At 41.3% G+C, this 10,749-nt stretch overlaps 1 protein-coding gene across 10 annotated transcripts in view; it reads right to left on the reverse strand.

The window, feature by feature from the left end:
• Window positions 1-10,608, reverse strand: part of LIN52 (lin-52 DREAM MuvB core complex component) — a 142,604-nt gene extending 131,996 nt beyond the window's left edge. For 2 of the 10 annotated variants that reach the window (XM_032344952.1, XM_032344956.1), the window contains exons 1-3: window positions 10,401-10,507; window positions 5,131-5,205; window positions 3,284-3,321 (exon numbers count right to left, since the gene is read on the reverse strand). In XM_032344952.1, the coding sequence (XP_032200843.1) occupies window positions 3,284-3,321; window positions 5,131-5,205; window positions 10,401-10,431 (144 nt within the window). In that variant the 5' untranslated portion in view covers window positions 10,432-10,507. Of the gene's footprint in view, window positions 1-3,283; window positions 3,322-5,130; window positions 5,206-5,824; window positions 5,908-10,400 lie in introns of all 10 variants that reach the window. The other 8 variants (XM_032344950.1, XM_032344948.1, XM_032344947.1 and 5 more) reach the window with 8 other exon arrangements.
• Window positions 10,609-10,749: the final 141 nt, after the last annotated feature.

Consider the following 10,749-nt stretch of genomic DNA (forward strand, 5'->3'; position numbering starts at 1 on the left):
TTGCTTTACAGACAATGAAGAGTTCTACAGCTCATTTGAAAACAAAGTTGAAACCTACACTTAACTAAAAAAGATCCAAACACATCTCATACCAGTGGACTCCCTCCTTTTCCACAGGTAAGAAAGGCAACAGAATGCTGTGTCACTATCACACAAACATGACAAATTGAAGCTAAGTGAACACCCACTGTAGTGTTCACAGGTCCAGCCTCCCAGCACACATCCCAAGCTACAACCAGTACATACAAATTTTTTAAAAGCTCCACAACTGCACACTGATGATTCTGTTGTGTAGGCAGGGGCATGGCTGAGAAACATTATTTCAGCTTTCAGTCTTTTTTCTCTTTTTTTTCCTTAATTAACATTTGCTGGATACTATGCGACCAATGCATCATATGACTTAATTTTCTAATCAACCCTATTAAGCAGGTATTATTATCCTCATTTTACAAAGGAGAAAAAAAAACAAGTACAGGAAGATTATAAATCGCTTGCTTCTGGACACACAGCTATTGGAGCCAAGATTCAAACCCAGGAAGTCTGAGTACAGAAACCACTATTCTATACTTCCTTTCCTAGAAGGCCATTGGTCAAATTTGCCATTTTTGGCCACCAGTAGGGAAACAGACTATACCAGGGGATTTTAACCTGGGGTCCCAGGATGACCCAAACCCCTAGAAACAAAACTTAAAATGAATGTGCATACCTCTAGGGAAAAGAGGTAGATACATAATCAGATTTTCAAAAAACAACATATTTTGGGGCACCTGGGTGGCTCAGTGGGTTAAAGCCTCTATCTTCAGCTCAGGTCATGATCTCAGGGTCCTGGGATTGAGTCCTGCATCGGTCTCTCTGCTTGGCAGGGAGCCTGCTTCCTCCTCTCTCTCTTTGCCTGCCTCTCTGCCTACTTGTGATCTCTCTCTGTCAAATAAATAAATAAAGTCTTTAAAAAAAATTTTAATGAAAGGTTTTTTTTTTTTTAAGATTTTATTCATTTATTTGACAGAGAGATCACAAGTAGGCAGAGAGGCAGGCAGAGAGAGAGGGAAGCAGGCTCCCTGCTGAGCAGAGAGCCTAATGTGGGACTCAATCCCAAGACCCTGAGGACATGACCTGTGCCGAGGGCAGAGGCTTAACCCACTGAGCCACCCAGGCACCCCTAATGAAAGTTTTTTTTAAAAAACCTCTTATTTCTATTTATAACTCAAAATATTTAGTTGTTACCAAATATAATTAACTGACCTGAAAAGTAAGTATGAATGAGAATGTAAGAAAATTATGTTAGGTACTTTGTACTCTATCTACTAGACGAAAGCTAATCTAATACTATAGCTACTGAGAACTGTTTATTATGTCTGAGGCACTATGCAAAGTGTTTTACATGCATGAGAGCATTTTACACTAAGAATCTTAAGAGGTAGCTTCAGGTAAGACCACTAAGGCTCAAAAATGTTAGGAAACTTGCTCAGGTCACAGAGAGTGAAGTAGCAGATTCAGGACTCAAATCCAAGTGTGTCTGACTCCAAAACCCTACACCTTCCTGAACTCTGCATGCTTAGCCCCTACTGAATGCTAAATGAGCACCAGCCAGCTTTCATACAACCCAAGATCTTGAATAAATGGGAGGCTACCAAGTTTAAACTACCTCTGAGCAGATATTCTCAAGGAATCTGAAAGCCACAGGGCCTTACTATATATTTTTTTCTGTTTATTTTTTTTAAGATTTTATTAACTTATTTGAGAGAGACAGAAAACAAACAGGGGGAGAAGCAGCAGAGCACAAAGGACAAGTCCAGTGAGTAGCCCAATGCAGAGATCAATCTGATGACCCCAAGATCATGACCTGAGACAAAATCAAGAGTCAGACACTGAACTGATGGAGCCACCCAGGTGCCCCTAGGGGGGCCTTAATATTTAACTCAGCAACTATAACTCTAATAATAAGTAGAGAATACTAAGCACATAGAAAGGTACAGAAGGTTCTTGAAGTTTCATTGTTACAGTGGCTCTTCCCTATACAGGCAATGAAGAATTCCACAATTTATTTTATTTTTTTAAGATTTTATTTATTTATTTGACACAGAGAGAACAAGCACGAGCAGGGGAAGCAGGAGAGGGAGGAGCAGGGGAAGCAGGCCTGCTTTTGAGCAAGGAGCCTGATGTGGGGCTCAATCCCAGCACCCCAGAATCATGACCTGAGCCGAAGGCAGACACTTAAATGACTGAGCCACCCAGGTACCCCTCTATAGTCTGTTTAAAAACAAAATTTAAAAAATTTAAAACTAGTTTTAAAAACATTTAAAACTACCACACTTCACTTAAAAAATGAGAATTATAGTATAAATCCCCAAAGGCATGGTTTACTAGATAGAGCATGAGCTCTGTAATAGATGTAACTTGTATTCAAATCCTGGTTTGTCATTCATTAGAACTTGGGTAAGTAATTTCCAAGGTTCTCTTTCACTTAGTGCTTTTTTTTTTTTTTTTTTTTTTTTAAACACTGGACTCAAACGCTTCTGCATATGGTGTTAAGAGTATGGATGCTAATAATCAGATAGTGGATTCAAAGCCTGGTTCTAACATGCATAGCGTATAACCTTGGATAACCTACTAAACCTCTCTCTCTATGCCCATTTCCTTGTCTATAAAATTGGGCTAATAATAGTACCTGCACCCCACATGGTTTTGTGAAGGTTAAATAATATACATAAAGTACTTAGAAGAGTGCCAGGGATATGGTAAGCACTATGTAAGCGCTAGCTGATACTATAATCACGTTCTCCTGGTTGTGGGACTGTAAGAGAATATGTGGACAGCATCAACCACAGCGCCTGCTGCCCAGAAAGTACAGAGGTTGTGGCTCTAATGAATATCTTCCTTTGCTTTTTGATGAGCCACTGAGAAACTTCAAAAGCCAGTAAAGAGGTATAAGATAAGGTCAAATGCATCCCATAAACAACAGAGAAAAGCTTCAAAATCATGGTTTGGGCAAAAAAGAATACTGATGTTACATTAAAGACTCCAACGGTTTTACCTTAAAAGCTTTTAAGCTAAAAAAAGAGGCTAATAGGCAAAGGTCAAAATGCCAAAACGAACATCTGAACAGAGGAAGACATTATTATCAACATGACGATAATATACACGGATTTCCAGGGCTCTAGTTACAATCTCATTGGAAGCCTATGATATTTTTCTTGAGAGTAGGAAAACAGGAGATATTTGAACTTCTATTAAGGAGCAAAACACTGGGTAAGCTTCATTAGGTAAGTGAAATATTACTTACACTTTTAAAGGAAGCTGCAAATTCAGCGACACCTGGTACTGAAAAGAAAAAACACATTATTTATTCAATATACATTTTAGTGCCCCAGACATAGTGGAGCCAAATAATAAGAAAACATCCCTGTCTCCAAGGGGCTTATAGTCTGGAAGAGGAGAAAGAGTAACTCAGTAACTATAATACTGGTTAAGTGCTCCAAGAAAGATACCAGGCATGATGGCAAAGGGTCGGGGGAGAAATCTATTATCAGACTGAGGGGGCAGGAAAAGTTTCCTAGAGAAAATGCCTCAACCGAACTTGCAAGGACAGGAGTTCAGTTAGATGAGAGACTGGGGAGATACACTATCTCTTATCAGAAATTTTAAATTTCTTTTTTAAGTATTCTGTCTTGTCAGGGATTGTTAACTGGGTAATTGTTTATTTAAGTACCTCAAGGGAAGAATCACATTAGAAAACATAAAGATAAAAAGCAGATATTCAGGGGCCCCTGGGTGACTCAGTTGGTCAAGCGGCCACCTTCAGCTCAGGTCATGATTCCAGGGTCCTAGGACCAAGCCCTGAATCGGGCTTCCTGCTCAGTGGGGAGCCTTCTTCTCTTTGTCCCTCTGTCCGCCACTCTGCCTACTTGTGCTCTGTCAAGTTAAAAAAAAAAAAAAAAAGGCATGGGGCACGTGGGTGGCTCAGTGGATTAAGCTGCCTTCAGCTCAGGTCATGGTCTCAGGGTCCTGGGATCGAGCCCCACATCGGGCTCTCTGTTCAGCAGGGAGCCTGCTTCCCCCTTTCTCTCTGCCTATCTGTGATCTCTCTCTGTCAAAAAAAAAAAAAAAAAAAGGCAAATATTTTAAAATACTGTTCACCCTCACTAATAAAGAAATATGAATTAAAAAATAATAAAAATTAGTAACATCCAGGGGCACCTGGTGGCTCAGTTGGTTGAGCTTCTGACTCTTGGTTTTGCCTCAGATCCTGAGCTAAGAGTCATGAGACTGAACGTACCCTCTCACCCCCACCCCCTCCCATCAGCCTCTGTGCTCAGCATGCAGTCTTTCTGAGATTCCCTCTCTCCCCTTCCCTCTGCCCCTCCCTGCCCTCTAAAATAAATAAATAAATCTTTAAAAATTTTTTGGTAACATCCGGTATTGGCTGGTATGTGGGTAAATGGGCCCTCTCACACACAGCCATCCTCTTCCTTGCGCACAAAGATACATACTGAGTTGTCTGTAATATCAAACAGTGGATCTAAGGTATCCAAATAGGGTAGGCATATATAAACTACAGTTTATCCATTATAATAAAATACTTTAGAAAAATGAAGTAGATTTACACCTACTAACATAGAAAGAGCCATTAATAAATTACTAGGTAGAATGAGTTACGCTACATTAGCTTAACCATGTACATCTGACCCCATCATTATACCAAAAACAAAAACAAAAATAAAACAAACATCCAAACAAATGCAAAAAGCCCCGCTGTATACTTTAAAAATACATATTTGTTTAGGTATATAATCATAAAAAAAGCCAAAAGGATTTGTACCAAACTATGAATTGTGAGTTTACGAGAGTGAGGAGGTGAGGAACTACTTGCTGTATCTCTGTGCTGTCTGAACTTATCACAGAGTGATTCCATTTTTTAAGGCCCTCTGTCATTTTCTGAGTCACACTGTGTCCTGAAAAGTTAAACTACCAGACAGCTATTCTTAACATTAGACCCCAGAATTCAGTCTCTTCCCTGTGAGGTAAAATCAAAATTTTAACCATTACAGTTAAATGATAACCAAAAATCTCTCTCAAAGTAGCACTGGGTTCTGCTGTATTGATTCTGATACCAAGAAACCAAAAACTTACACTGTTCTGGCCAAAGGTCTGGTGAGGCACGGTCAAGTTTTTCAAAACTTAGCAAAGATGCTTCCAGATCTGTCCCTAGAACAAAACACCAAGAAGAGCCAAGAAGACACAAAACATGTTAATTTACATCTTACAGCATTTTAGTCTCAAAGAACACAAGAAACTGGAACATTCACTTGAAGTCTTTTTTTTTTAGAAAGATTTTATTTATTTATTTGACAGAGAGATGGAGAGCACAAGCAGGGTGAGGGACAGGGGGAGAAGCCGATTCTGGGATCATGACCGAGCTGAAGGCAGACACTTAACTGACTGAACCACCCAGGTGCTTCAGAAATCTGAGTTATAGGGCGCCTGGGTGGCTCAGTGGGTTAAGCCGCTGCCTTCGGCTCGGGTCATGATCTCAGGATCCTGAGATCGAGTCCCGCATCGGGCTCTCTGCTCAGCAGGGAGCCTGCTTCCTCCTCTCTCTCTCTGCCTGCCTCTCTGCCTACTTGTAATCTCTCTCTGTCAAATAAATAAATAAAATCTTTAAAAAAAAAAAAAAGAAATCTGAGTTATATAGCCACTGATACTCCTGGGGCATGATATTATACAAATAAATCATTCTCCTTCATCAAACTTCACATCTCTGATCTCTCAAATGGGAGCAATATTTTAGCGGGGTATTAGGAAAAATAAATCTCAACAAACCCACCTGCATCTTCACTCATACTCTTAAGACTTTTCCCAATTAAGACAAACTCCTCTGAAGAGCTCTGGATGTCAATTTCTCTTGCTCTGTCCAAGATATAATCTTGAATAACCTCTCTTGCACAATTTCTACCTTCTCTCCTGGCTCATACTCCTCAGCAAGCAAGCCTGCTCTAGAATTCCCCTTCTTTGAAAAAAAAACTCTTCCATGACCCCATTACCTCCTTACTCCTCCTTCACTACAAAACGACTTGCGCTTTCTATCCTGACATCTCCACTTCCTCACCTCACATTCTCTCCTTAACCCAAGACAACTGGGCTTCTGCTCCCCTATACATGGAGAGTGCTGTGGTCAAGGTCATCTGTGACCTATGTTGCTAAACCCAGTGGTCACTTCTCTGTTGTCTGTGACTTCTTTGCAGCATTTACACACTGACCACTCTCCTTGAAAAACTCCACTTCTAGGGCACCTGGGTGGCTCAGTCAGTTAAGTGTCTGACTCTTGGTTTCGGCTCAGGTCATGATCTTAGGGTTGTGAGATCAAGCCCTGCATTAGGCTCCACACTCAGCGAGGAGTCTGCTTGAGATTTTCCCACTTTCCCTCTCCCTCTGTTCCCCCCACCCTCATCTCACATGCTCTCTCTCTCTATCTCAAATAAATAAATAGATCTTAAAAACAAAAGAGAGAGAAAAGAAAAACTCCACTTCCAGCTTCTGTAAAATTGATTTTTCTCCTACCTCACCAACTCCTTCCTTCCTTTCCTCCACTCAGGTCCCACCCCAGGCTGGTTTCACTCTCTACCTAAAGCCTCCAAAGAGATCTCATCTAGCCCCATAGCCTTTACCAGCATATATATGTCAATAACTCCACATTTATATTTCCAGTCCCTATCCTTCTCAGGACTTCACAAGTATAACTAAGAGGCTATTTAACAAACTTCTCTGCCAGAACTCTGATAACTCTCAACATCCTTCTCCATTGACATGTGTGAAAATCTTTCTGAGTCCAATAATTACGTTCAAAACCACCTACATCTCAAGAAATAGCACCACCATGAACCCCAGTTCTCAGATCAAAACCTAAAAATCATCCATCCTTCATGCCTCCCTTTCCTTCGACGTTTCATTACAATCCATTAGTAAATCCAGTAGTTTCCATCTCCAAAACACACCATGAAACCAAATGAATTAACCAAAGACTCATCACTTCTCTCGAAGACTACTTCAGAAGCTCTCAACAGTTCTCCCTGCTTCTATTCTTACCTCTTCCCCTCTCTACCCAAATCTGTTCTTCACAAAGTAGCCAGAACTGATTTTTTTTTAAAATGTCAATCAATTTGTGTCACTCTTCAGAGTAAGGGACTTCTTCCCAGCTAATTTCATGAATGTATATCGCCCATACCCTAAAAAAAAATAAAAAATAAAATAAAAAATAAAAAATAAATGCATGATACAGCCCTTGCCTAATTCTTCGATACCATTTCTTTGCCACTTTTGCCTCGGCACACAGTAAGTGCTCAAAATTAGTAACAATTAACATTTGTTGAGTACATATTTTGTGCTCAGGATCCTAACGAATTGCATTAATTAATGATCTAAACAGTGGTTCTTAACATTTTCTGGGTGAGTCACATCTCCAGAAATCTGGGGTGGGTAGGCAGTTACAGCCTCATTCCCTGGAAAATGGACATATGTATAAAATTTTTCAACATGTATTTTTCTCTAACTTGAATTTTTTTTCCCTAAATACTCTAAGGGAATTTCCAGCAACATTCTAATCAGCAAAGAACTCAACCCTAATAAATTGCCTTAACTAAAGCACCCAAAAATGGTAACAAAGAAAAGCTGTGTGTAACACACAAAATTCCAACTTTCAAACTCCTTAGGAATGTTGGTGATGGGTAGCTCAACTATAACAAAAGTGAACCTATCGAGAATAGGATCTGATAACAAACAACGGTGGTCTTATGATACCACAAGTCTGGAGCATAACTCAGACTCTGCTATGAGTACTACTCTCATACATTAAGTAATTTCAAAGTTTTCCTTTTTAAAGAAATCCCAAGAGGGGCACCTGGGTGGTTCAGGTGGTTAAGGGTCTGCCTTCAGCTCAGGTCGTGATTCCAGGACCCTGGAATCAAGCCCTATATCAGGCTTTCTGCTCAGCAGAGTCTGCTTCTCCGTCTCCCTCTGCCCTCCCCCTCTGCTCATGTGCTCTCTCCCAAATAAATGAATGAAACCTTTTTTAAAAATCAAGTATGCAAACTTGAGTGAGTACAGAGATGGCAAGAAGACCAATGGGGGAAAAATGTTTCCAATATTTTTCCTAGCCAAAAAGGTAAAAGAAATAGAGAAGACAGTAAAAAAATCTAATACAAGGAACATAGCTCTAAAACCGATAAAACTTAGGGACGCCTGGGTGGCTCAGTGGGTTAAAGCCTCTGCCTTCGGTTTAGGGCATGATCCTAGGGTCCTGGGATCAAGCCCCACATCAGGCTCTCTGCTCATCGGGGAGCCTACTTCCCTCCCCCTCTCTCTCTGCCTGCCTCTCTGCCTACTTGTGATCTCTGCCTGTCAAATAAATAAAATATTATAAAAAAAAACCTATAAAACTTATAAATATAAAAACAATTTAGTAATAAACTAAAAATTTTAATAGCAATTACTTCTACTTCTATCACCTGGCTGATTTTTTTTTTTTTTAATTCTGGTAAGATATACATAACAAAATTCACCACTTCAACCATTTTTAAGGGTACAATTCGGTGGCATTAAAAACATTCACACTGCTGTGTAACCATCATTATCATCCATCTCCTGAATATTTTCACCATTCCAAACTGAAATTCTCTACTCATTAAATAGTAACTCCCCATTCCCTTAGCCAACTTTTTAAATAATCCTTTTTTTCCTGGAAAGAAAAAATACATTTTAAGACAGCATCCAGGAAGGAGAAGCAATCGTTCTCTCTCTCTCCCCCACCCCCCCCCTTTTTTTTTAAGATTTATTTATTTGAGAGAGAGAGCAAGAGCACAGAGAGAATCTTCAAGCAAACTCCCCACTGAGCATGGAGCCCCAGGTATGGCTTAATCTCAGGACCCTGAGATCATAACCTGAGTTAAAATCAAGAGTTGGCTGCCTGAGCCAAGCAGGCACCCCAGAGAATCTCTTTTGACTCTGAACACCCATAATTTCTTATACAGTATGCATATGTGCTCAAAAAACCTAAGTTAAGCTTGAAACCTGAGGCTAATATATTATTTATGTAAATATTCTAAAAGGTCTGCTGCTTGCCAGACACTGTGCTAAACTCTGGGATCCAACTATTAACAGGACAAGATTTGGAGTTTATAAACCAGCATGAAAGGGGCAAACAGAATAACTATGCTGACAATGAAGGTATGACATAGTAAATAATAGTGAAAACAGGTAACTCCAGATACTGTGTGTTCTGGGAAACCTTCTCTGAGAGGTGACATCTAAAATGAGACCTGACATTATCTCAGGATCATGAGATCGAGTCCTGCGTGGGGCTCAAGCTCAGAGAGGAGTCCACTTGAGATTCTTTCCTGGTCCTTTTTCCTCCTCCTCCTCCCACACACATTCTCTCTCGCTTCTCTCTTTCTTTTTAAAAGGGTAAAAAAATACAAATAAATAAATACATAAGAAAGACCTGAAAGTGCAAAGGTGTTTACATGATTGATTAATCTTTACCTTTCCCAAAGAACTTAGCATTAAGCCTTTCATATAATGGGAACTCAGTAATAGCTCTCCTGGCCTGAATTTCCTTATTCCTGAAATAAACTTCCAAGATTTTTTTCCAAACACAAAATGTGTTTGAGAAGAAAAAACTACATACCAATGAAATGGACATGGGGATGGTGGCGGTAGAAGCAAAATTTAAATGAGTTCAGAAATGACTGCAAAACCATAACTAAGGCAGAACAGCGCGCAAAAACATGTGGTTATACCAAAACCACTTAACTGGTATCTGAAATGCCCTACATCTTAGACAGCAGTGTTCAATTCTCATCTTCCTCTGGACTCTCATTGGGAGGGGCCATGATAGGGAAACGGTGCCAATCTACCCAGACAGGAGAGTATCAGGTTTTGCTTGCGGCTTAATCCCGGAATCAGATCAGTAACCAACCCTAGCTAGGATTTGAGAGAATCGTTCCAGATGCTCCAAAAGAAAATCGACCCTTCAGTGGGGTGCCTGAGAAGGAGAAAGCTACCCTAAGTCACCGCATTTACCCCAGCAGTATCTGGTCCTCGGCCCTGCCTCACCCAAATGGGGCTAAGGCAAGGCCAGGGCGACCCTAATCCTTTCGCCAAGAATGCGCCCCACGAGGGTGCCCTCCTTCACCCTCTTGATACAGAGGGGAAACCGGGCACTACCAGAGCTTCTGTGAAGAACCACCGAGCTTGAGGACGAACTCGCAGTGGAAACGAAAAGTGGAAAGCAAAGAGTTGGAGCCCAAGAAAAAAAAAAGCGTTAGTTTACGGGGCAGACAGAGTGGAAGTCCCCGGCAGAGCAAAGAAGGAGGTGGCAGGGGAAAGATCCCTAAACCGGTTCTTACCGTCTGTGGGAGACGCCATCTTCCAACCCATGTCACGTGACGTGGCCAACCGTCGGCGGGAAAGCAAAGATCCATAAGCCACGCCCCCCCAAGAAATCCTAACCTCAGCTCGCAGCCCCGTCTCATTTCCCCGCCCTATAGGGCAATCTTTGCCTAGCCCCGCCCCCAGTGCTGGCCACACCCCCTCGCGCAGGGAAACGAGGTGGAGCGACTGCAAAGTTCGTGAAGGGTCTTATTTATGTTCCTCGGGAAGGGGGGGGTGGGGCCGCGGTCGTCCATGTGGCCAATCGGGGTTCCCGTTTAGGGGGCGTCTCCTCCGAGGGCTCAATACGGAGTACCCAAGCCAGGG

The sequence above is a fragment of the Mustela erminea genome, chromosome 5 (genome assembly GCF_009829155.1).
Source record: "Mustela erminea isolate mMusErm1 chromosome 5, mMusErm1.Pri, whole genome shotgun sequence".
In the NCBI taxonomy this organism is placed as follows: domain Eukaryota; kingdom Metazoa; phylum Chordata; class Mammalia; order Carnivora; family Mustelidae; genus Mustela; species Mustela erminea.